Below are 26,273 nucleotides of genomic sequence, written 5' to 3'. Positions count from 1 at the left end.
TCTCTCTCTCCACCACTTTCTGCACCCCCCCCCCCCCAGCTTTATGTGCCTGAGGCAAGTGCCTCACTCCCCTCGCCCTTGTTACGGCACTGGCCCCAGAGTACAGGTCATGGCAGTGGTTTGGCCCATCGATAATTGTGATTGAAATATGTAAAAGTCATGAAGCTCAAAGAGACGGGGGTCTGATTCTGCTCTTATTTATGCTGGTGTAAATTAGGAGCAACTCCATTAGCTTTGGAGATGTGGCACCAGATTAAATCTGCCATGGGTCAGAATCCACCCCAGGGGTTTCACAGCAGATAGAAAGCTGCCCTCTTTGCTCTGCTTTGTGAAGGTTAAAGGGCTTGTGCCAGTGAGCAATTGCACATGTTTGATTTGCTCACAACACATGTTGTGGCCTTTCCTGCTCAGTATTAAGCACCAGTGTGTTCCTTGTGGGAGACCTTAATGGGTTGCACAGTGAACATAAGAACGGCCATACTGGGTCAGACCAATGGTCCATCTAACCCAGTGTCCTGTCTTTCAATAGTGGCCACTGCCAGGTGCTTCAGAGGGAATGAACAGAACAGGGCAATTGATCTTGTCATCCAGTCTCAGCTTCTGGCAGTCAGAGGTTTAGGGACACCCAGAGCATGGGGTTACATCCCTGACGATCTTGACTAATGGCCATTGATGGTCCATGAATTTATCTAATTCCTTTTTTTAATCCAGTTATACTTTTGACCTTCACAGCATCCCCTGGCAACGAGTTCTACAGGGTGACTGTGCATTGCACAAAGTACTTCCTTATTTAGGTGTATTCTTATCACTAATCTAGTTATAGAGGTATAAAAGAAAGAATCAAAATCACTGTCTGCCTGTGTAAGGGCCTTTTCTCACTGTGACAGTCTGAGGCCCTGTTCTTAGGCTAAGCCTTTGGCGAAGCAGCAGAGGCAGCCATAAACTGGGAAGTGTATGGTCACATCCTTACATTCCAAACTAGTCACATTGAAATAAGGTGCTATGGGGCTGTTAGGAAGGTGATCCGATCTATCACCTCCAGAGAAAGGGAAGAGCCTAGAAGATGTAAAAGGAAACTTAGTTTGATAGCATCTTGTCTGGCAAGAACTCACTTATCAATAGCTGGGATGTGAAATCCTCATTTCTGTATTGTTCTATCACTGTAGTCTCTACTTCCCTATTGTTTGTCTGTATAATCTCTGTCTGGTTCTGTGATGGTTTCTGTCTGCTGTATAATTAATTTTGTTGGGTGTAAACCAATTAAGGTGGTGGGATATAATTGGTTAAATAATCATGTTACAATATGTTAGGATTGGTTAGTTAAATTTCAGTAAAATGATTGGTTAAGGTATAGCTAAGCAGAACTCAAGTTTTACTATATAGTCAGCAGTCAATCAGTAAGTAAGGGGCGGGAATGGGAACAGGGACACAGGCAACGCTCTGTGGTGTCAGAGCTGGGAAAGGGGACACTGAGGAAGGAAACTGGAATCATGCTTGCTGAAAGTTCACCCCAATAAACATCGAATTGTTTGCACCTTCGGACTTCCTGTATTGTTGCTCTCTGTTCATGCGAGAAGGACCAGGGAAGTGAGAGGGTGAAGGAATATGCCCCCTAACACCTGAATCTGGTGTTACATGAAGGGGTAAATAACACTTCCCTATTCATGTCTCCACACTCATGATTTTATAGTCCTCTATCATCTCCCCCCTTAGTCGTCTCTTTTCTAAGATGAACAGTCTCAGTCTTTTTAATCTCTCCTCATATGGAAGCCCTTATAATTTTTGTTGCCCTTCTCTGTACCTTTTCCAATTCTAATATATCTCTTTATTAATAAAATAATAAAATAACAGTGGAGAGTGCTGGGGGTTCCCCACGTCACTCAGAGGAAGGAAGAAAGAGTTAGTGCCCCAAGCCCTAACCCACTTTCATACTCACACACGCACTACCCGGGGCTGGCCAAGCCCGGGTGTAACATATGAAGAATGGGGGGAAGACGTGGATGGGAGTTCTGTCCTGTGCACAGGTCGTCCAGGGTCTGCTGTTGATCTCCGAGTTGCTTTAGCTCCCGGGAGGGTTTTAAGTCCTGGAGTCTCTTGGGGACGTCTCGTTCAGGGACCTCTGTCCTCCATGCTCTTTGTACCAGTCCAAACCGGCCTTCCGTGGCTTGCTCAGCTTTCCCAAAACCCCAGCTTTCAGGGATGCAAAAACTTGTTTGGGACACCAAAACCGTTGTTTTCCCCCTCGCTGGCCTTCACTCTCTCCCTCGTTTTCGCAGCCCCTGCAGGTCTGTTCAGCTGAAGTCTCCTTTCTCACGGCTGGTTGAGGTTGGAATCCAGGCCCCCGTCTGTCTTGGCAGGCAGCTGACAGTCAGTTGTGTGCTGTGGCCTTGGGCTGAAGTCAGCGTCTTATCTCTGCTGGACCTAGCTGGAGTGTCGAGTTAACCCATTCCTGTCTCTCTCTTCCTCCCCCTTCGGCCTCTCACAACCTGCAAAGGAATATTTCACTCCACACTCACACCATTAACCCTTCCCAAAATGCCTTGCAATAGTGTTAGCAACATACAATCCTGATTTGCCTCCCCAGGAGACCCCCTGAGGGAGGGGGCCATTGAGTTGTGATATCATCCTATCAGATGAGCTGAAGGCCCATCACCAAAATTCCAGATCTTTTACCTCTGGGAACCATTCATTTTCTTCATTTAATGGCACTGGAAACCAGCCACAGGGAGTGCCAGCGACTAGCCCACCAACCACACTGGCTGGTAACACCACCCTGATGTACCCCATCGTCCCTGAAAACTTTGGCCAATTGCAGTAGCGGATTTACCATGGCGTGGGCCCCCTCTCCAAAGGGGCCCCGGCCCGGCCCACTCTTCTTCGCCCCCTGTCCCCCGTTCTCTCCTGCGGGGGCAGAAGCTTGGTGCCGCTGGCTCCTGGAGCTCCTGCTGCAGCAGGGCAGGCTCCGCCGGCAGCCAAGCTCCTCCCCTGCCTCTTTCCCCCACCCCTCCCACTCTCCCTGCCAACGAACAGCTGTTTGACAGCACGAGGGAGGGGGAGGAGCGGAGCCACAGCTCGCTTGCTGCTTGGGAGAGGAGGCGGAGAAGAGGCGGGAGCGGGGCCTTGGGGAAGGGGGTGGAATCAGGGCATACCCCCTCCAGCCCCCTGCCATGAGCTGCTCAGGACAGGGGCGTGGGAACACCCCCACGACCCCAGCCCACACCCCCAGCCCTCTGCCCTGACTCCTGCACCCCCTGACAGGCCCCCAGCCCCCAGTCCTGACTCCTGCACCCCCCCACATACCCCCCCCAGGCCCCAGGCCCTGACACTTGCACACCCCCCCACATCCCCACCGCCACCCTGAGCACCAAACGGGACCTCCTGCACACACACATCCACATTCCCACTTGCACCAAATGGGAACTGCCCCAGGTAAGCGCTCCACACCCCAACCCTGAGCCCCCTCCCTCACCCTAGCTCCTGGCCAGACCCTGCATCCCAACCCCCAGCCTGCTCCTGCACCCTAACTCCCTCCCAGACCCTGCACCCCCAGCCCTGCGCTTAGTGCACCCCCACCCTCAGCTCAGTGCAGAGAGAGAGACGAAGAGAATGGGCTAGAATCAGGGAGAAGGTAGGTACCTGCTCTATGTGGGCAGGGGCGGGGGGGGATCCTGTTTACCCCCTCCCCAGCCCTGCTGCACTTGCAGTTTACCCCAGCCCCTCCCTTGCTCCAGGGACCAACCCTAGCCCCCGCCCCGCTGTGCTTTTGCCCCCAGCCCCTGCCTTGCTCCAGTCAGCAGGGACTAATCCTCCCCCCATGCCCCACTGTGCTCATCTTGCCCCGGGCCCCTGCCTCGCTCCAGCTGGGGACCAATCCTTTCTCCCCCCCATGCCCCGCTGTGCTCTTGCCCCGGGCCCCTGCCTCCCTCCAGCTGGGAACCAATCCTCCCCCCCACCCCCACCATGCCCCGCTGTCAGGGTGGATAAAAATCAATGACTTTTTTTTTAAAAAATCAAAAAATCGGATTTTAAAAAAAAATGTATCGGATAATTAAGATACATTATATCTCATCATGGAATAGGGATTATAAATTCTAATTCTATAGTATGAGACAATATATTCATGTAATGTTTAAGAAAAGTTTTGTGAATGAGTTCTAATAGTTCATGGATTAGGGACCCAATTTTATGGGGTTCCACAGGCTTTGGTATAGATTATTTAGCTTAATCTTTCTATCTACCCAATAGGACTCAGTGCTCAGTCTAGAAGAAACCATCAGAGATGATTAGTTTTGCAGTTCTCAAACAGTGAATTTGTGTCTCCAGAGGTAACATGCTTGTTAACAGCAAAAATGTTTTTAAATAAATAAATAATATATAGACGTGAGAAATAACAGACCTCAACGCTATTATCCCTCTGCAAATTTGTGTATACAGGGTCAATCTCTCTTTAAAAGTGAAAAGTTTCAAAAAGTTCAATGAATAGAAGATTGGTGGGGGCGGAATAGATCTGGACAAGGAGAAGAAGTCTGGAGATAAATGTGAGAAGCGAGGGACATATGCTTTTTTGTTAAAATATTATGTTTGCTGTTGAAGAAAAAATCCAGAATACTTAACATTGTTGTTTTAGTTAAATAAAACAATTTAAATGTCTGTCTGGTGATGTTCTCCTTCTAATACAGCCTGGCAAGAAAATCCCACAAATATTAATGATTAACCTGTTGAATTGGAGATAGTTCACCTCCCAATGGCTTCATAAATATCTGCTTCAATTATCTTTGGTAAATGAAATAACCAAACAATCATTCATTTTCTGATACAGCTGTAAAACTCATCTGAAAAGTTTTCAAAATAAATCACTGTTTAAAAATGTATAGTGTGTACCTTCTAAAAATGAAACCTACATCTATCTCTGAGTTGTGAAGAATATGTATTAAGGTTATAACAACCAACAAGTATGCACTTTTATGTAGAAAATCATGATTAAATTGAGTCTTCCTGACTAGTGATTTAAATCATGATTTAAATCAAATCCACCCTGCCTGCTGTGCTCTTGCCCCTGGCCTAGGGTTACCATATTTTGAGTGTCCAAAAAGAGGACACTCCACTGGGCCCCGGCCCCGCCCCCGCCCCAACTCCGCCCCCTCCACTGCTTCCCGCGAACATTTGATTCGCGGGAAGCCTGAAGCAGGCAGCAGGTAAGCTGGGGGGGCGTGGGGGGAGGAGGCGCGGCCCAGTCTAGCCCCCCCAACCGAGCGGCTCCCTCTGGCAGCCGGCCCCAGCCCCGGCGTCTCCAGCCTGGCTCGGCTCGGGACCTGGGGTGCCAGCCCCGGTCCAGCCCCCGGCCGAGCACCCCCGGCCCGGCCCCCGGCCCAGCACCCAGCGGCGCCGGATTTTCCCGGACATGTTCGGCTTTTTGGGATTTCCCCCCAGACGGGGATTTGAGTCCCAAAAAGCCGGACATGTCCGGGAAAATCCGGACGTATGGTAACCCTACCCTGGCCCCTTCATTCCCTGGGGGGGGGGCACAAATATGTTTCGCACTGGGCCCACAAAAAGTTAATCCGGCCCTGGCCAATTGTAACAGAAGTCCCCTTGCTGGATCATTGAATATCTTGGTGACCTACTTTCCTTCTAGCCCTGTCCATGCAGGTTGAGTCTGCTCCCAGCCCTGGCCTGTCAGAGCAGAAGTGCAATGAGTTGATCCCACTGCATACCTCTTCTGGATGTGTTCTTTGGCCCTGAAGCCAGATGAGATCCAGCTGCTATCCTGCCTGCCCTCTTGTGGGCCCAATGCACTATGGAGTGCCCACAGATCCACATGGTGCATACACTCTGGGTAGCTCCTGAAACAAACAAGTGCTGTTACATTTTTGGCATTCCCTGTCCTCTTTTCCTCGGTGCGGCTGTCAGCCCTGTAACACCTTAATTTCCAGTGCCCTATGGCCTGCATTGCCATGTGCCAAACCCCCCTGCAGCCGCTCCAACCCTGAAAGAATAAGTACCAAATTTACCCAGGTAAAGGCCGCAGTAGTGCAAGGTTTTCCTCAGTACTGCACTAAATTGGTACCTTGTCAGGAAGCTGCCATCGCCGTGTGTGAACAACAGGTCTGACTGCAGGCCCTGGATTTTTAGTAAGGCTCTTATTGTCTTTACTGGGCACAAGCACTCATCTGCACATTCCTTCCACACCACCTCAGCCCCCATTTTCCTTCTGGTCTGCTTCGAATACTTTAAGTGCAAGGACAATGCCCCTGCAGATAGTTGCACGTCTGTTAGGTTGAGTGCACGCTGAGACCTGTCCACAGCTGCCTTAGGCACCAGCTCGCTGACTCTAAAAGCACCAAAGAAGGCAACAACAAATGCCACCTTAAATAAAATGCCCCCCCCCCCAGCTGCAGACTGAGCCCTTGATAACTCTGTCAGGGTTTCCAGTGTTACTCTGGTCGCTTAGGAGTGGGCTTTTTAAAGCCCTGGTCTCCCTGAGTAGCCCTGAGTAGCCCTGCCCCCTGGTTAAGAGATGCTAAAAGGCTTAGGGATCACAGCCTCGTTAAGAAGCTCTCAGCTCTCAGCCTTGCCTAGCAGGCCACTACATGGCTATGAAGAAATACATTACTTAGAGTAAATGGAATAAGTGAAATTGCTATAAAGGTTAGGCATGTCTTTCATTAGCGTCTGTCTACCATTTTTTAAAGATGACTGCTAAAGGCATTATGTAGAAAGAAATGAGGAACAGGTATGAAAGCTTTATTTAATCATATTATTCTAAGGCACCCAATAAATATCAATGAAACCAACATTTAAAAAATCTTTTTTTTTCAAAATGGCCAACAGCACCAAATATGCACATATCCAAAAATGAGACCTGGGGAGTGAGCCATAAAGCAAAAAGGGGGCATGGAAACATGTCAACATTTATATGAGAAAAGGTATAGAGATACAACTACCCTGGAAGGCCCTAATGGGCAGAAGCTGCTCTCTCTCTTCTGCCATTTTTCACCAGTTTAAGATGATGGAAGCTCCTGCTGGATCAGTTGGATGGTGGGGGGACCCGGCCTGCTTGAACACAGATGGTCCACAAGTTGTGGTGCAATCTAAGGCTTTAATGTGAATGCATAGTCTTTAGATAGCCAAGATTCAAACTGTACTAACTGCTATTCTAACACCCTGAACACCAGGTAGCTTGTACCAAACAGTGGAACGTCTAAATGTATCCTACATGTGTTATGCTGCATCCACAGGGCTGCCGTTATTACCCTTGTACCCCTCTCTACTTGTAGCTCAGGCTTGGGTTATCTTGGCCACTACAGACTCCTTACCAAGAGTCTGAAGGGAAGAAAAGCAGGCTGAAATGAGCTATGTATAGTAACATAAGAAACATAAGAACGGCCATGCTGGGTCAGACCAATGGTCCATCTAGCCCAGTATCCTGTCTTCCAACAGTGGCCAATGCCAGGTGCCCCAGAAGGACTGAACAGGACATTCATCAAGTGATCCATCCCCTGTTTCCCATTCCCAGCTTCTGGCAAACAAAGGCTGGGGACACCATCCCTAATAGCCATTGATGGACCTATCCCTCCATGAATTTAGTTAGTTCTTGTTTGAACCCTGTTATAGTCTTGGCCTTCACAACATTCTCTGGCAAAGAGGTCCACAGGTTGACTATGCATTCTGTGAAGAAATACTTCCTTTTGGTTTAAACCTGCTGCCTATTAATTTCATTTGGTGACCCCTAGTTCTTGTGTTATGAGAAGGAGTAAATAACACTTCCTTGTTCACTTTCTCCACACCAGTCATGATTTTATAGACCTCTATCGTATCCCCCCTTAGTCATCTCTTTTCCAAGCTGAACCGTCTGAGTCTTATTAATCTCTCTTCATATGGAAGCTGTTCCATATCCCTAATCATTTTTGTTGCCCTTTTCTGAACCTTTTCCAAGTCTAATATATCTTTTTTGAGATGGGGCAACCACATCTGCACACAGTATATGGAGATATACCTATCTCATAAGAACTGGAAGGGACCCTGAAAGGTCATTGAGTCCAGCCCGCTGCCTTCACTAGCAGGACCAAGTACTGATTTTGCCCCAGATCCCTAAGTGGCCCCCTCAAGGATTGAACTCACAAGCAGGCCAATGCTCAAACCACTGAGCTATCCCTCCCCCCATTCAAGATGTGGGTGTACAATGGATTTATATAGAGGTAATATGATATTTTCTGTCTTCTTATCAATCCCTTTCCTAATGATTCCCAACATTCTGTTAGCTTTTTGACTGCCACTGCACATTGAGTGGATGTTTTCAAAGAACTATCCAGAATGACTCCAAGATCTCTTTCTTGTGTGGGAACAGCTAATTTAGACCCCATCTTTTTATATGTATATTTGGGATTATGTTTTCGAATGTGTATTACTTTGCCTTTATCAACATTGAATCTCATCTGCCATTTTGTTGCCCAGGCACCCAGTTTTGTGGGATCCTTTTGTAACTCTTTGCAGTCTGCTTTGGAGTTAACTATCTTGTAACCGGTCCCCTTTCCCACTTATCTCCAATATCTGAACAGCACAGCCCATGTCCAAAATATGACTTGCTTGCATAAGTGACCTTGGATTTTGTGGGGTACAAATTCATTTGTTTAAAAAAGTCACTTGTGCCACGGGGCTTGGGTCAGGTACACTCAATATCGTAGAATCTTTTCTTTATGGGTGTCCCTAGAAACTGGCGTTCCAGACATCTGTGGTGCCCCCTGTGCTTGTGTTCCCACTCCCGTGTTTGGATTCCCTCAAGAGCAAGGATCATGCCCCAATGGAAGAGCTTACCAGAAAAGGCACCATGATATCCTGACATGAAAGCCGAGAATCTGCAGGTCTCACAGGAGGACAATCCAGGGGAGATAGATGAAGCTGGAGAGCAGGTGCCCTCACCTATGCAGCTGGTTTTGTTGAACCAGAAGTCCCCAAATCCAGAGGGCTGGAGAGGAAACTTTGTTGCCTGCTGCTGACTCTTCCTGTAGGGATGTGAAGGAAGCATGAGTGGGAGATGGGAGATGGTGCCAAAACGTTATAAAAGATCTCTTGGCTCACAGGAAAGCGCCGTGCTGCTTTCCATTGCCACTTGCTAGCAGAGGGGATCTTTGTGCTTTTGACTGTTAATAATTGCTGTGGTTTGGACTTGAATGAAACAAGCTCTTAGTTAAGGGCTAGAACAAACATGAGGATAAAATGGCTTAGAGCAACTAGAGGAGCTGGAAAACCTATTTTCTACCTAGCTAATCTTGTTAAGTAGCATTTTTTGTCTGTTTAGCTTGAATGGTTTGAATATGCATCTTCCTTACGGGGTTGGGTGTTGAATGATTGTAGTGAATGATTATAGTTATCTGAATTTGCTTGGGCACAGAAGTTTTCAGGGAGTGGTCTTAGCATATAAAGGTGACTCTGAAACCTGATCAAATACTGAGCTCAATGGGCAAGGCTGTTCATATCATGTTGGTGATAACAGAGCACTTGTATAGTTTCCTGCTGTCTTCAGTGGTCGCAGACCTTATTCTCCACACCCTGTTGAAACAGGGGAGACACCATTCTATCCCTCCTCTCCCACATACTAAACCCAACCCAAAAGGAGCAGCTTTGAGCTGATGTAGCAAATCCTTTATTAAAAAGGATTTCTCTTTCTTGCTCTGCCTTTTCCCTCCCCACCCTCATCAAATCTGCTTACTCAGCTGCTTCTTAATGTCCTTTTAAAGTAACCTAAACCAGTAGAAGAATCTCACAGTTAATCTTCAGCTGGTGCAAATGGGCATAGTGTCATTGAAATGAATCGGGCTAAGCTAATTTACACCATCTGAGAATTTGGCCCTCAGCCAGTATATAAAAACATTGGGGGGTGAGGGTAGAGATGGAGGGCGGTGGTGAGAGAGCGAGGAACTCCTTAACTGAAAGAGCTAATGGACCTAAACTCATGAGCAGCTGCGCCCCTGAAAGCTCTGCACCTTGCAGAATGGGACTCCATGTTTGCCAAGGCTCCAGGAGTCTCACTGCCTTCCCTAGTTTGAGTCTGATTCATTTTTAAAAGGATCCCAAGAGCCAATGAAGACAGGGCAAGAACAGGTCATGCCCAGGAGAAAGTAGCTCTTTGTCACCAACCTCTTATCAAAGGTCTGTGCAGCTGTTGCATGGGGCTGTTAAAATGACACAGGTTTGTTTTGGTGCAGTGCAGTTCCCACTGCATCATGGGGCAAAATGACCAAAAATGTGAGAGGACAGGTGCCGTCAGCTGACTGTTGAAGGTGCATTTCACCCTAGTCCAGAGGGCCTAATCAAAGGCGTAGGTGGAACAAAGAGCCTGGCAAGAGGCCTTCTGCACTGGAGTTATTTCATGTCTGGAGCAGAGGTTCATGGTCCTGCTGTTCATGTGTGCACATACTGTGTGCTGGTTTGATTCACATCAGCCTCCCTTTGTATTTCACTAATTACTATAGTCAATATGAATATATGTTTGTATAATGGACAACAATAATGTAAAGGTACATTTTATTTTTCTGCCGACACTTCTAATGCTGGTGTTGCTGTTTACCAATAAACTCTTTAACTATCGCTGTGAAACAGCCTGTTTACATCCTCTTTGTGGAGGGATAGGAGGGTGGATATTGGTGCTTCACATTCATGTGTTTCATGTTCCTTTTGTTTTCTTAGTGAGCTAATACAGATAGAGAATTAGACTAATTTCCTTGTTAAAGCCCAATTTCTGTTGTCTAGGGAAATCCACGCTACCTACCCCGTGCCTGGAGTCTGTTGTTCAAGTAAGCTCAGCTGGATCGTGCAGTTAATTTTGTATCTATAACAGCTATTGTAATACTTTGCTTTTAATATGTCTCATCAGAGGCTCTCCAACTGCTACACAAGGGTCAGGCAGCATTAGGGGAAACTAAGACTAAGTGATGTGCCCAAGGGCCCAGCAAGTCAGTGGCAGAGCTGTCTCCCCTCTAACTACGAGGCAATGCTTTCCTTTAAAGGAGGTATCCTGAATCCATAACCCAAAAGAGTCCTGTGAGGAGAGAGACTCAGTAACAGCGCTAGTTCAGACAGAGATGTTTATTCATGAGATGCAGACGGGTGCTGGAGTGTCCTGTGTACACTGCTGGTGAAATCATTCCTGTAGGCCAGGCTCTCACCATTGCACATTTCTTCCTGTCCAGTCCACTACAATCCCATGGTGTTTCTCAGAGAGGGTGGAGAGCACCTTCAGAATCCCCTGCACGCTGTCCTCCACCGTCAGCTCTGCCTGCAGCATGCACATGAAAGGGGGAGAATGAAACTCCACTTGTGTTTGAAGCACCCACCCCAGGGAAGTGGGCTCCTGGCCTCGGTGGCAGCTGGTCCACACCTTCCTGTGCTCGCTGCGTCCTTCTGGATCACAGCTAGCAAATCCAGGCTGTTGCTGGGGGGGAGTAGGGGTTGGGCAGTAGTTGCCTTTCTGGAAGGAAGGGGGAGCACAGATCTCGTGAACCTGTGTGTGTGTGTGAGGGGGAGATAGGGATTGGAAGAGAAGCTGCTGCTGGACCTCCTGAGCAGATTAAATTCTCGAGGCACAAATAAGAACAGCAGCTAGGTGGCACAGGAATATTGGGGAGGGAAAGGGGGGAATAATAGGACCTGGGGAGTGGGAGGGGGGATGCAGCTGGAGAATGAGTGATAGTGCCTAACCCCAACCACCATCTCACCCTCACGCTGCCAGGAGACTCTGGGCACATCTCCGGAAAGTCATTAGCTGCTGTACCTTGGCAGTTCCCAGCTCTGTTTTCACCCAGCCCGGATGCAGCGCAGTGCACAGGATCCCGTCTTCCTTGTATCTCACCGACTGGCACCTCGTGAGCATGTTCAGAGCAGTCTGGATGTGAAGCACGTCCAGAGCAGAGGCAGAGTCACGGGGGAAGAGAATTAAATTTATGAGTTCCAGAAGTGGCACTTTGACGCTCCTTCAACTGCACATAATTGACTTGTGCTGCTGAGAAACCTGCATAACTTGTAGGCTGCACAGGCCAACTAGCTTTGCCCCTTTTCCTTTCTCCTCCCTTCATAAAACAGGAAAATTAAATGCAAACTAAGGCGAATTAAAGCACTAGATCAGGTACTGACCAGTGAGGACGGTCCCAAAGCTACAGGTTACTCTGCTACATTAACTCAGCTGGGTCTCCTCGGGGTTATAGGTTTTATTCCTCTCCTCCTTGTTAACTGTGATCATGTGCATATTCCACTCCTTAAGGGAAGCAATTGGTTTGATTCCTAAATTTTGGAGCCAGAGGCCTGAGGTCCCTGAAAGCCACATCCTTCTTCCCCCAGGGTCTGGTGCCAATGCTAGGTTTGTCTTCACTGCAGACTTAACTCGTGTGTTGCCCCTAACCAGGGTCCCGTCGACACACTCACAGACCCTTCACTCAAGTGTGGGGAAGCTGTTAATGCTGGATGCCTGGCCCCTCATGGGGCACAGACCAAACCTCAAGTGAGCACGACTCGTCAGCTCTTAACGTGCCAGTTCTGCAGCTCGAGTGCTGCTAAGCCACCAATGCCTTCCCATAGTTTCCCCAGTATGCCAGCAAGGACAGACACCATCTCCCACAATCCCCTGGGCAAGTTCATAGAGCAGCGCGGCTTACAGCAGCACAAGGATGCACGGGCTATGCCCTCAGACATCTTAGAGCAGAGGTCCCCAAACTGTGGGGAATGTCTGCCTAGGGGGGTATGGGGAAATGTTCCAGAGAGTATGGTGGGGCCCGCACCAGCCACCAGTTCTGCTCCTGCCCCGCCCCCAGCTACGTCCCCAGCTTCTGGCCCCATGCCTAGCCCTGTCTCCAGCCTCGGCGCGGCTCCGCTCCCGGCCCTGTGCCAGCTTCCAGCCTCAGCCCCTGGCCTCAGCCCTGCTCCTGGCCCCATACCCACCCCCCAACTAGGGTTGCCAACTCTGACTGAAGCTATTCTGGGAGATTTTTTTTTCCAACATGCCATAATGTCATTGTCTTAAAATAGCCTATTAAAATCTCCCGGATTGCTTTCAATAGTCACTGGGAGATTGGGGACCACTGTCTTAGAGCCACACACAAGTGAGGGCAGCACCACTGGGGACACAGCAGCTTGAGTGTCACAGTTATTTTGCAGTGTGGCCATTCTCACTCGAGCTGGGCTAACTTGAGAGAAGTCACTTGAGTGCAGCTAACTCATGTCAATGGGGCAGTGAGGACAGACCCTCTCTGGTGCAGAACTGCCCAGTCTCGTGGTTTGTAATGGGCTGAGAACGATCCCTGGTATGTTATCAAGGAAAGAGAGGGGGAGTTTTATGGACACCTTAGCTACCTTTTACATCCCACGCCAGGGAGACAGCCAAACACACGCTGCCAGTGGAGGGCTCATTTCTGTCCCCTGCTCTTTGTGGGATGCTCTGAGTGCACATAGAGAATCCCCTGTAAAAGTGGCTCCAAATCGGACTCAGATCCCTTTATTGGGGCAGGGGGCAGAAATTAAGAGTATTTGGCTGTAAGGATAGTCAGGGCTTAAGTCTTTTATGAAGGGGAACACGCTCCGTTTGGGGGGCAAAATGGGCATAGATAGTTCAGAATGATTTCCCCATGTTAAGTATCCTCACACCTTTTTGTCAACTGTCTGAAATGGGCCATCTTGATTCTCACTACAAAAGTTTTTTTTTCTCCTGCTGACAATAGCTCATCTTATTTAATTAGCCTCTTAGAGTTGGTAGGGGAACTTCCAACCTTTTCATGTTTTCTGTATGTATATATATCTTCTTACTCTATGTTCCATGCTATGCATCTGATGAAGTGGGCTGTAGCCCACGAAAGCTTATGCTCAAATAAATTTGTTAGTCTCTAAGGTGCCACAAGTACTCCTGTTCTTTTTGCGGATACAGACTAACACGGCTGCCACTCTGAAACCTTTCCTTTCCTGGTGCATGAATCAGCACGGGACACGCCATCAGGGCATGTTTTGTTTCGGGGTAACTGCAGAATTGTCAGATAGGACATGCACCCCACCACCCCCGGATCCCATGACTTGTTAGCAGATGGGCCAGACCTTGCTGCAGCGGTAGGAGATGACTGGAAAGGTGGCCATGCTGGGGGTGTTCCCGATGGAGCCCCCTATACTGGACACGTTGATAATGGCTGCCTTGCCGCAACTGAGCCCTGTCTGGGTGCTCTCCTGCGCAGCCTTCTTCAACAAGGGCAGGAACGCCTGGAGGGAGACAGACTGTGTCCGTTTGTCCTTGCTAATAAATCTGTAATGACAACAAGGACAGATCTCCCACCCGTGGCTGCTTTTCCAGCCTCTGGCCCAGAGTAGCTGCTACAGCATAGCCGGGCTACCTGTGTGAGGTGCTGGGCCTCAAAACCTGCATACTCCTGGCCTCTCCTCCTCCCCAGTGTCACTCCAGAGACGCCCTCCATGGCATGTACAGTGTTGGGCCCCCCACGGCAGTTCGGGGGGGGGGGCAGGCATCGGAATCACTTCTTCCTTGTCCCATCCTAGCTTCTCTTCCTCACTGAGGCTCCACTCCTGCCTCTGGCTCAAACCTAATCTTGCTGCACACCTGTCCCACTTCCTGTGCTCCACCCCCCTGCTTGCCCTTTTTTTTCCTCCACCCCATCCCTATTTCCTACCTGCCTTCACTGCACCCCATCAGCTAGGAACAGCTTCCCAATTCGCTCTCCCTCATCGCCATCCCTCTCCTCCTTCAACCCACTTCTCAACCACCACCTGCTCTGCTCCACCTACCAGCTCTAATGTCCCAATGACACCTGAACCAGTTTGTGCCTTCAGACTACAATGCTCAGACCCACAAAAGTACCTTGGTACCTAAGTCCCAGTTGCTATCCATCAAACTCCCGCTGAACCCTGTAGGCACCTAAGTTTCTGCCTCTGGGCATGCGCATGGCTGCCTCACTCTAGGCATCAAAAAACCTATCTCCACCTAAGCCCCTCAGCATTTCATGAATTGGGGGAAGATAGGTGTTCATCTGCCTAGAGCACTTGCCAGGCCTGATCTGGTAGTCATGCTCAGAGGCTGCCTACTAGATTAGTCCTCTTCATAGTGGTTAGCATACACACCTGGGATGTGGGAGACCAGGGTGCAATTCCCACATCTGCCAGAGGGAGAGACAGGATTTAAACAGGGTCTGTCACTTCCTAGGCAAATGCTCTAACCACTGAGCTATGGGAGGGTTCTGATGAGACATTCTTCCCTGGTGAAGCTGTTCCACTGGGGCTAAATAATAAAAGAGTGATTGGAGAAGGGCGACCAGACCCTCAGGCTCCCACGTGGGTGCCCTAATCACTAGACAACACAGCCATTCTCTCTCTTCTCCCTCTCTGGCCACTGTGGATAAATACTCAAATAGCCATTGGGCCAGAGTGAGAGGGAGTGCATTTTATTCTCTGTATGTTCCCACCTGCAAAGCGCTGGGGCCATCTGTAATGCTGCATAAGCACCAATAAATGCTAGGAAACATCTGGATGAGTGTGTAATGCCCGGGCAGCCAACATCATCAAAGAATCTTGGGCTAAATTCTGTTCTCTGCTACACAAGTGCCACTCAATTAATGTCACGGGATGGCACAGGTGTAACTAAGGCAATATCGGGTCCCTTTGACTTAGAACAGAGATGAGTGAAATTCTAGATCTCGTCGGCTGCTTTTCTTCCCTGCAAACCGAAGTAGAAGCTACAAATTCTCAGCTGAAGCCCTGGGTCAGGCAGACTCTTACCTGGGTCACCAACATTGGTCCCACAACGTTGATTTTATACACGGCCAACATATCTGCAGCAGTCGCTGACTCCAGAGTGCTCTCTGGCATAACGCCAGCATTATTTATCAGCAAATTCAGGCCAGATCCTCCCAGATGGGCCTCAGCTTTCTTTGCAGCAGCCTGGATGCTCGCGGGGTCTGTAGCTTCTGGAGAGAGTGATGATGGGATTTATTATGAGCACGGGTTGGTTCCATTCCTGATACTGTGTGAAATAAATATGGCCGAGGTTACGGTGGTTTGTGTTGAGGAGAGAGAGATGTCATTCCTTACCAGCCGAGCTCTGGGGAGATACTTGTAGAGCTGTGGCTGGTTCCTTCAAGCTATCGCATTCAAAAAACTGCATACAAACAAAGTTATTTAGGTTGCAAAGTCAAGCCCTCAAAAGTAAGATTTGCAGTTTTATAATTGTCTGCACAACCTTAATTCTGTTCCCTTGCCCATCCAGCTGTGCACTGAAGGAGTCAGGCAGCCTGTGGAAAAAACACACTGTGATCATGTAACTAAAGACTGCATCATAATGTGTAAACACAAGGGGGCCAAACGGAGGTTGCACAGGTAATCTCTAATTCTGGCATCTCCTGACTTTCCACTAGCTGGTTTGCAATCTAATTAACATTCCTTTAATGCAGGTTTTTTTATCTGTAATTTCCCAGGTTGCTTTTTTTTAAAGGAAAAAGCTAAAAAAAATCAAACCCCATTATTTGCACTTGTAACCACCCCACTTCATGATCATCAGGAGGCTTTGAACTGTGAATCTTCAGCATGAACATCTACCACTTGGGCTACAAGACTAAATACATTTGCTAGCAGCAGGAGACGGTTGTTATACTGGAAGGGGATGAGTTGGTGTCACCACATTCTAGGGCCACAGAGTGGCCCAGGAAGCCTGGTTTGCTTTCTCTCCTCCCCCCACCCCCCGAAAGTGTGGGGCTCTTGCCACATGTGGTGTCCCCAGAGTGGGAGCTGCGCTGGTGCTATGTATCAGATCAGAGGGATGGTCAGACAGGGAGCCCAGCTGGCTCCCTCCTATCCCCTCCCCACCTCGCCCTGCTACAGCAGCTCAGGCATCTCCTGGTCATTTGGCTGTGAACCCCCACAGAGGGGAGATTGGGGGGCTGACTCTGAGAAGGGGATCCCACCCCCGAATGCCCTGGCTGATAGCCACAAGACGTGAGTGGAAGCTCTGACTCTAGGGACAGATTCCAGGAGTCAGACTGGGGCTGGGACCTGCCACTAATGGGCAGTTCTTTGGTGACTCCAGGAGCTGCAGTCAGTTGTGTCCCCTTGATCAACCGACAGGGAAAGCAGAGAACGTGCCCTGGGCTGGTTGTAAGGGGAGGGAGGTAACAGGCTGGGCTTCGCCCCAGATTCTCCATTCTTTCACCAGGTGGCACTTTTCTGCTAGCAAAGGGCGCTGTGGGATTTGCTGACTCACTGGTGCAGCGGGCGGTTTGCCCTGCCCATTGCCCACAGCCTGGCTCAGCCAGGTACAAAGGCACCTTTCAGTGATAACAGACAAGCCTGGACCTAGCACCATCTCTGGGCTGCATAACTCTGGGGCTTGGTACAATCAGGGGGAGTTTACCTTTGCCGCCTACGTGCAAAGCCAGAATGGGTGCGATCACTTACTCTGCAGGGCTTTGTATTCGCTGCTGCACAAATAACAGCTGCTGACAGCAGGGATTAGCACTGGGTGCAGCTGAACTGGGCTGGGCTCTGACTCAGCTGCAAGCGTAGGAAAGGAAAACTTCTGCCCCAGGTCAGATATTTTTGGGGGGACAGTGCAGGTTTAGATGCAAGATAAGAACGGTTCCCCTGGGAAGAGAACAAAAGAGGGAAGGGTTGGAGTGAAACTGTGCAGTGGCCACATGGGGGAGTCACAGCACAACACCTGGGTGTGCTCAGATGCACAGCCTGTAGTTTGAACTGCTGAGCCAGGTAGACATAGAATCACAAAGGGCCAGATTCCCTGCTGGTGGAAATTGGTTGATGTAAAAGCTCAACAGAGCTGAGTCAGTTTACACCAGCAGAGAATTGGGCAAAAGGACTGTGAAGGAGAGTTAGAATGTAGGGCATTTCCAGGGTGTTTGGAGAGGGAGACGTAGAAAGAACATACCTAGCTGCAATATCACAAGGTTTGGATGCTTGGAAGCCAAATTCTTTAATTCCTGGAAGGTGAAAGATATTGCATTATGGAGCCAAAGTGAAAACACTGTCAAAACTTAGGGGGGGGGGGAAATTACAGACAATTCAGTATTCCTGCCTCCCACTCCCTATTTAGCAGGCTTTGAAATGGAGTCATTTGAAATTGTTTTTAAATTTAATTTTCACTTCCCCCTATGTCTTCCCCCCTTTTTGCCACAGAATTCAATTCAATTAGTAATATGCAGGGGTTGGCTGGCTGGTTTTGTCCCTCTCTGTAACATTTCAAAAGGAAAAAGCTAACTGTGATATGCATCCGAAGAAGTGGGTTGTAGCCCACGAAAGCTTATGCTCTAATAAATTTGTTAGTCTCTAAGGTGCCACAAGTACTCCTGTTATTTTTGAGGATACAGACTAACACGGCTGCTACTCTGAAACCTGTGGGATTCTGGAACTTTTCAAAACTAACCTCAACTTTTAAAAAATTCCAGAGTGATAAAGTTCCAGGCTTTCCTTTTTCCACTCTGTAACTCTTCCAACGTTGAAAAAGATTTTAAAAGTTTCAGAGTGGAAAAGGGAAAAAAGAGAGAGAGAGAAAAAATGGATACCTCTGACCACCAGGGGGGAAAAGCAAAGAAAGGGGGGAACAGCAGAGGCTAACAGAGGGAGTTTGCCTGGGAGCTGTCCGAGAGGAGGTACGCTAAGTGCTGCATTAGGGGGGCTGTGTTGGTGAGTATCTGAGTGTCTGTTGCTGGGACAGTTTGTCAGTTTGACCGTGTGCTTGATTGCTTGCTTGTTTGTTTGAAAAGTGTGAATTGGGAGTGCTTTGTTCCAGGTGGGCCTTGAGTGGGCCTGACTGGTATATAAGGGCAGTTAGCAGAGAATCAGCTGAGCGGCGAACAGCAGAGGCTAACAGAGGGAGTTTGCCTGGGGAGAGCTCACTGAGGCTTTCATCTGCAGGTTTCTCTGAGTAGTTCTTGCAACAGCTGAGGAAGCTCTTAAGAAGAAGGTGATATGGAAGGTGAGCGATCAGCTGTTGTAACCTGCACAGGTTGTGCCATGTTTGTCTTTCTTCCACAGGACAGAAGCGACTTTGTCTGTACAAAGTGCAAGCTGGTCTCCATATTGGAAGAGAAGGTTCGAGGTCTGGAGAAACGAGTATCGACTCTGCGTTGCATAAGGGAAAATGAAGATTTCCTGGAGAGACGTCAGGAGATGTTTCTATGGCCACAATGTTCTGAAGATTCAGAGCAGGCGCAGCAGGGACAGACGGATGATGAAGAAGTTTGGCAGCATGTGACCTCCAGAAGGAGAAAGAGGAGCGTCCATGTACCAGCAATGGAGATACAGGTGAGCAATCGTTTCCATGTTCTCTCTACAGGTACTAATGCGGAGAGTGGAGTAGATGACCCATCTGAGGGAAGGGAGCAAAAGGAGACTCCACCGATTGGAAAGCAAAAGATGCACTGTCCTAGGGATGGGGGTTCCACGACCACCACTCCCAAGAGGAGGAGGAGGAGGGTGGTGGTGGTCGGGGACTCCCTCCTCAGGGGGACTGAGTCATCTATCTGCCGCCCCGACCGGGAAAACCGAGAGGTCTGCTGCTTGCCAGGAGCCAGGATACACGATGTGACAGAGAGACTGCCGAGACACATCAAGCCCTCGGATCGCTACCCCTTCCTGCTTCTCCACGTGGGCACCAATGATACTGCCAAGAATGACCTTGAGTGGATCACTGCAGACTACGTGGCTCTGGGAAGAAGGATAAAGGAGTTTGAGGCGCAAGTGGTGTTCTCGTCCATCCTCCCTGTGCAAGGAAAAGGCCTGGGTAGAGACCGTCGAATCGTGGAAGTCAACGAATGGCTACGCAGGTGGTGTCGGAGAGAAGGCTTTGGATTCTTCGACCATGGGATGGTGTTCCAAGAAGGAGGAGTGCTGGGCAGGGACGGGCTCCACCTAACGAAGAGAGGGAAGAGCATCTTCGCCAGCAGGCTGGCTAACCTAGTGAGGAGGGCTTTAAACTAGGTTCACCGGGGGAAGGAGACTAAAGCCCTGAGGTAAGTGGAGAAGTGGGATCCTGGGAGGAAGCACGAGCAGGAGAGCGCAAGAGGGGAGGACTCCTGTCTCATACTGAGAAAGAGGGACAATAAATGAGTTATCTTAAGTGCCTATACACAAATGCAAGAAGCCTGGGAAACAAGCAGGGAGAACTGGAAGTCCTGGCACAGTCAGGGAACTATGATGCGATTGGAATAACAGAGACTTGGTGGGATAACTCACATGACTGGAGTACTATCATGGATGGATATAAACTGTTCAGGAAGGACAGGCAGGGCAGAAAAGGTGGGGGAGTTGCGTTGTATGTAAGAGAGGAGTATGACTGCTCAGAGCTCCGGTATGAAACTGCAGAAAAACCTGAGTGTCTCTGGATAAAGTTGAGAAGTGTGAGCAACAAGGGTGATGTCGTGGTCGGAGTCTGCTATAGACCACCAGACCAGGGGGATGAGGTGGACGAGGCTTTCTTCTGGCAACTAGCAGAAGTTGCTAGATCGCAGGCCCTGGTTCTCATGGGAGACTTTAATCACCCTGATATCTGCTGGGAGAGCAATACAGCGGTGCACAGACAATCCAGGAAGTTTTTGGAAAGCGTAGGGGACAATTTCCTGGTGCAAGTGCTGGAGGAACCAACTAGGGGCAGAGCTTTTCTTGACCTGCTGCTCACAAACAGGGAAGAATTAGTAGGGGAAGCAAAAGTGGATGGGAACCTGGGAGGCAGTGACCATGAGATGGTCGAGTTCAGGATCCTGACACAAGGAAGAAAGGAGAGCAGCAGAATACGGACCCTGGACTTCAGAAAAGCAGACTTTGACTCCCTCAGGGAACAGATGGGCAGGATCCCCTGGGAGAATAACATGAAGGGCAAAGGGGTCCAGGAGAGCTGGCTGTATTTTAAAGAATCCTTATTGCAGTTGCAGGAACAAACCATCCCGATGTGTAGAAAGAATAGTAAATATGGCAGGCGACCAGCTTGGCTAAACAGTGAAATCCTTGCTGATCTTAAACGCAAAAAAGAAGCTTACAAGAAGTGGAAGATTGGACAAATGACCAGGGAGGAGTATAAAAATATTGCTCAGGCATGCAGGAGTGAAATCAGGAAGGCCAAATCACACTTGGAGTTGCAGCTAGCAAGAGATGTTAAGAGTAACAAGAAGGGTTTCTTCAGGTATGTTAGCAACAAGAAGAAAGTCAAGGAAAGTGTGGGCCCCTTACTGAATGAGGGAGGCAACCTAGTGACCGAGGATGTGGAAAAAGCTAATGTACTCAATGATTTTTTTGCCTCTGTCTTCACAAACAAGGTCAGCTCCCAGACTGCTGCACTGGGCAGCACAATATGGGGAGAAGGTGACCAGCCCTCTGTGGAGAAAGAAGTGGTTCGGGACTATTTAGAGAAACTGGACGTGCACAAGTCCATGGGGCCTGATGCGCTGCATCCGAGGGTGCTAAAGGAGTTGGCGGATGAGATTGCAGAGCCATTAGCCATTATTTTTGAAAACTCATGGCGATCGGGGGAGGTCCCGGATGACTGGAAAAAGGCTAATGTAGTGCCCATCTTTAAAAAAGGGAAGAAGGAGGATCCGGGGAACTATAGGCCAGTCAGCCTCACCTCAGTCCCTGGAAAAATCATGGAGCAGGTCCTCAAGGAATCAATTATGAAACACTTAGAGGAGAGGAAAGTGATCAGGAACAGTCAGCATGGATTCACCAAGGGGAAGTCGTGCCTGACTAACCTAATTGCCTTCTATGATGAGATAACTGGCTCTGTGGATGAGGGGAAAGCAGTGGATGTGTTATTCCTTGACTTTAGCAAAGCTTTTGATACGGTCTCCCACAGTATTCTTGCTGCCAAGTTAAAGAAGTATGGGCTGGATGAATGGACTGTAAGGTGGATAGAAAGCTGGCTAGATCGTCGGGCTCAACGGGTAGTGATCTAGTTGGCAGCCAGTTTCAAGCGGAGTGCCCCAAGGGTCGGTCCTGGGGCCGGTTTTGTTTAATATCTTTATTAATGATCTGGAGGATGGTGTGGACTGCACTCTCAGCAAGTTTGCCGATGACACTAAACTAGGAGGCGTGGTAGATACACTAGAGGGTAGGGATCGGATACAGAGGGACCTAGACCAATTAGAGGATTGGGCCAAAATAAACCTGATGAGGTTCAACAAGGACAAGTGCAGAGTCCTGCACTTAGGACGGAAGAATCCCATGCACAGCTACAGACTAGGGACCGAATGGCTAGGTAGCAGTTCTGCAGAAAAGGACCTAGGGGTCACAGTGGACGAGAAGCTGGATATGAGTCAACAGTGTGCTCTTGTTGCCAAGAAGGCTAACGGCATTTTGGGCTGTATAAGTAGGGGCATTGCCAGCAGATCGAGGGACGTGATCGTTCCCCTTTATTCGACATTGGTGAGGCCTCATCTGGAGTACTGTGTCCAGTTTTGGGCCCCACACTACAAGAAGGATGTGGAAAAATTGGAAAGAGTCCAGCGGAGGGCAACAAAAATGATTAGGGGTCTGGAGCGCATGACTTATGAGGAGAGGCTGAGGGAACTGGGATTGTTTAGTCTCCAGAAGAGAAGAATGAGGGGGGATTTGATAGCAGCCTTCAACTACCTGAAGAGGGGTTCCAAAGAGGATGGAACTCGGCTGTTCTCAATGGTGGCAGATGACAGAACAAGGAGCAATGGTCTCAAGTTGCAGTGGGGGAGGTCTAGGTTGGATATTAGGAAAAACTATTTCACTATGAGGGTGGTGAAGCACTGGAATGCGTTACCTAGGGAGGTGGTGGAGTCTCCTTCCTTGGAGGTTTTTAAGGCCCGGCTCGACAAAGCCCTGGCTGGAATGATTTAGTTGGGAATTGGTCCTGCTTTGAGCAGGGGGTTGGAATGGATGACCTCCTGAGGTCCCTTCCAACCCTGATATTCTATGATTCTATGATTCTATGAAAATATAAATATAAAATTTCCAGCTTGTTGGGGTTTTTTTGAAAACCGAAAGGAAATTTTTCATTTTGTTTCAAAAATTTCTGACAAAAAATGGCATTTTTACTATGAAAAGATTCATTCCCTATGAAAATCCCCCTTTTTTGTTGGGAAGATATTTTGGTTGAAAAATTTTGACCAGGTCTAATGGGGAGAGAGCCTCACTGTCCTATGACGCTGATTCTGCTGTTATACATGTTTGATCCTCTTCATTTGAATGGGGTCACATGAGGGTAAGTGAGAGCCCACGTTGACCCTGGGTCCAGTGATGTCTGGGAGCTCCAACCTAAATGCCAAATTTGCACAAGCTCTTTAGAGCACCTCCCTACGGGGTTGTGTAGCTGTTGGTACCCGATCCCAGTTTGCCAGGCTGCTACAGTATATCGCAATAAACAGATATGTGCTTGGGGACTGATGTGGAATGAGTCAGTATTTTGGACTTTAATGGGGGTGAGTTAATAAAACAACAGGGATTAAGGCTACAGAATCCTTGCCGTGGGAGCCAGAGTTGCATAAGAGCAGGGGGTGGGGGAGCAGCATCCGAGCAGCAGGGTCTGGAGGCGCTGGAATTGGCAGAGGACAGAATGTCTCTGGGGCGTGGGGAGTCACCAGAGCAGAATGGCAGCACCTTGCACCCACTCCGCACAAGGCGCAGGGCAGTGGAGAATCAGGCCCAACACAGAGTTGGGTAAAAGTGGGGTCAGCCCAAATCTGACGTTCTATTGTGACAGGCGAGGCTCCTGGATTTAACAGGGCCAGGGTTTCTGGGGTGGAGGGGAACATGCAGCTGGCAAACTCTGTTACAGATGAGCTCAGTTCTCATGGACTCCTGGTTTTCTTCTGTTGATTCTTTCAGAACATTTTCTAAAACAAAAGGCAGCTAAGCAAAAAAAGGCTGCTTCTCACCTGTGCTCGTGCACCCTCCGGATCCCGGCATGTGGCAAAGATCCATCCTGGTGGGTTGGGTTTCCTCACAAGCTGCTTCACCAGCTCCAGGCCAATTCCACGATTGGCTCCAGTCACTAGAACACTCTGGACGTTCCCACCAGATGCCATGTTCTCTGTGTTTCCCTGACTGAGTTCAGGTTACAGGGACTGTGTCATTTTGCTTGGGCTATCCCATATCCCCGCCTCCTTCTGTGCTAATCACATGGGAGGCTGACAGCCTTGTGGTCCTCCTTACAAAGGTTCATGCTTATACAAAGTCTGAGGCAGCCCAGAAACATCTGCTTGAAATAAACAGCGGAGTGTTCGAGTGAAACCCGAATCCACAGGCTGAGCAGCCCCAAAATGAAACATGGCCCAAAGAGCTTATTATCCTAAGATATTCAGATCCCCTGGAGCCTTTCCTCCCCCTGTATCTCTGTGCTCTATCTCTGGGGTGCAGTATGGGGTCCTGCTATGGTCCTCATGCAGCTGCAGTGGCAGCATACAAGGGCTGTATTATCCCCTGAGCCAGCCTGGGAAAAAGAGACAGGCTCAGGTTGCCCTACATGCCCATCCCTGCCCCCTAGACCCAGGTGCAGGGTGCATGCTGGGAGTGTGTGGAGGAGCCAGAGGTGAGCTGGGGGAGAAGGAGTAAGCAGCAGCACTGTCATCCATCGGGCAGAGCAAGGGGGCTGCTGGTTGCCTCTGGTGCTGCATGGGCTGGTTCAGCCCTGGACTGCGACGGTATAAAGGTGACATAAAACCACCTTCCTCCACCCCTGCCCCCTTCAGTAGATCGGTGAGGTTTATGTTAGATCACCTGTGACAGGTTCCCTGGGGTGCAATCTGGAACTGGGGTACCGCTTGTGGATTGCCACGGGCACGCAGGGGCGAAAGAAAATGCAGGCCTGTTATTTACCAGGCTGCACGTGGCAATAGACTATATTGGTAAGGGATGCAAGGAGAGTATGGGTCACGCTGCAAACTGCAGACACACACACACACAACTAAAATTAATCAATTTAAAGTTTTATTGGGGATAATTACAAGGGGTAAGGGAGCAGCGTTTGATTAGCTAATAGAGTTAATGAAACTTAAAACACACAATGACTAAAATATCTACTAACAATATTTATAAACAAAGATGCAGCAATTAGTAATAACTGATACTTACAAATACAAACCAACGCATAACGACCGGCAAACGTAGAAGCTCTGTTTGAAACACGTGAGCTGAGAGAGAGGCTTCGAGGTGATCAGGCTCGGTTACGGGTGTACACAGGATTCGTTTTTCTTTCTCCTCTCCCTGCCTGCACATGGCAGGCAGCCCATAAAGTACCAACTATGACATCATAGAAGTGTCATAGGGGACGGGGCCCAAAACCTGTTTGTGTTCGTTTCTGATTGGCACAAGCAAAGTTTACACCAAGTAGGGGAGCAGGTGCCTCAAAGTCTGGCTTCGCCCCCAAAAGGTGAGGAAATGCATATCGCTTTAGAATGCGTGCAACACTGAATGACAAAAGAAGAGGCCAGGGCAATACCGGTATGGGCAAGTTTTACAGGATGCAGACAGGAACTCATCTCAACATGCCCCCGTGCCCTGGCCGAAATAGTTAGGCCGAAAACCTAAACTTCCGAGTCCGACTCCTCATCCCCACCTACGAGGGGATGCGCTTCGGGGGTGGAAGCGATGTAGGCCGAGGCAACAAACTTGTGAATGCAGGCTTTAATGAAGGCACATCCGAGACAGAGAAGAGCGAGCCCAACTAGAAGGGACACAAACAGGGATTGGAAATAGGATTTGTAGGGTGCAAGGCCAAGCCAATCGAGCCATGACCAAAACTGGAAGGACTCTCGTGACTCTCGGACAGTAGAGCTCAACGTTTGCAGGTCTTTAACAATTGAGGACAAATTAGGAGAAATAGAAGGCAAAGAAACGCAGCATTTATCAGCAAAGTCGGGATATACTTCAGCAAATTTAGTACAAAATGAGGAAGATTGTAACAAATATTGAATCATTTATCTATTTTGAATACTATACTGAACAAGGGAATTTAACTGCTGATTAATTAAGGAGAGGCCCTTGCCCGTAGTATTAGCAAGCATTTCAATAGCAAGGGATTGAAACAGCACTTGATCACGTAACATCATATAACCAACAGGGTTAAAACTAACAATAGAGGAGGCGAGGGAGGAAGCTGCTGTTTGCAAACGAGTCCAAAAAGAGTGGGTACTACGATGGTGTCGGTGGCTAGATGGCAAGGTATAAATACCTCCACCCTGTAGATACAGGGTGCCAATGGTGCATATACCCCGGGGATTGGGAGGAAGCACAGCAAATGCAACATTACCACAAATCCAAAAATG

The 26,273-nt window shown here is 48.9% G+C and overlaps 1 protein-coding gene across 1 annotated transcript; it reads right to left on the bottom strand.

Annotated features, from left to right (window-relative positions):
* Window positions 1–11,161: 11,161 nt before the first annotated feature.
* LOC135894837 (C-signal-like) lies at window positions 11,162–24,035 on the bottom strand. Its single transcript, XM_065422944.1, has 6 exons — window positions 23,886–24,035; window positions 17,918–17,969; window positions 15,760–15,947; window positions 14,074–14,232; window positions 11,771–11,881; window positions 11,162–11,275 (listed from the first exon to the last, which is right to left on the bottom strand). The coding sequence occupies exons 1-6, from the start codon at window positions 24,033–24,035 to the stop codon at window positions 11,162–11,164; spliced, it is 774 nt and encodes a 257-aa protein (XP_065279016.1).
* Between the last annotated feature and the right edge of the window lie 2,238 nt (window positions 24,036–26,273).

Source organism: Emys orbicularis (genome assembly GCF_028017835.1).
Source record: "Emys orbicularis isolate rEmyOrb1 chromosome 14 unlocalized genomic scaffold, rEmyOrb1.hap1 SUPER_14_unloc_1, whole genome shotgun sequence".
Taxonomy (NCBI): domain Eukaryota; kingdom Metazoa; phylum Chordata; order Testudines; family Emydidae; genus Emys; species Emys orbicularis.
Note: the sequence above shows the minus strand (reverse complement) of the source record. Positions and strands in the feature narration are given on the sequence as shown.

What these genes read in the sequence shown, in the direction of transcription:
- LOC135894837 (XM_065422944.1), bottom strand. Translation starts at nt 24,035, where the DNA reads ATGGCATCTGGTGGGAACGTCCAGAGTGTTCTAGTGACTGGAGCCAAT. An exon ending in CCTTGTGATATTGCAGCTAG is followed by an intron (nt 15,948 to 17,917) that starts GTATGTTCTTTC and finishes CACTCTCTCCAG; the next exon opens with AAGCTACAGACCCCGCGAGC. An exon ending in CAGAGCTGGGAACTGCCAAG is followed by an intron (nt 11,276 to 11,770) that starts GTACAGCAGCTA and finishes TGCATGCTGCAG; the next exon opens with GCAGAGCTGACGGTGGAGGA.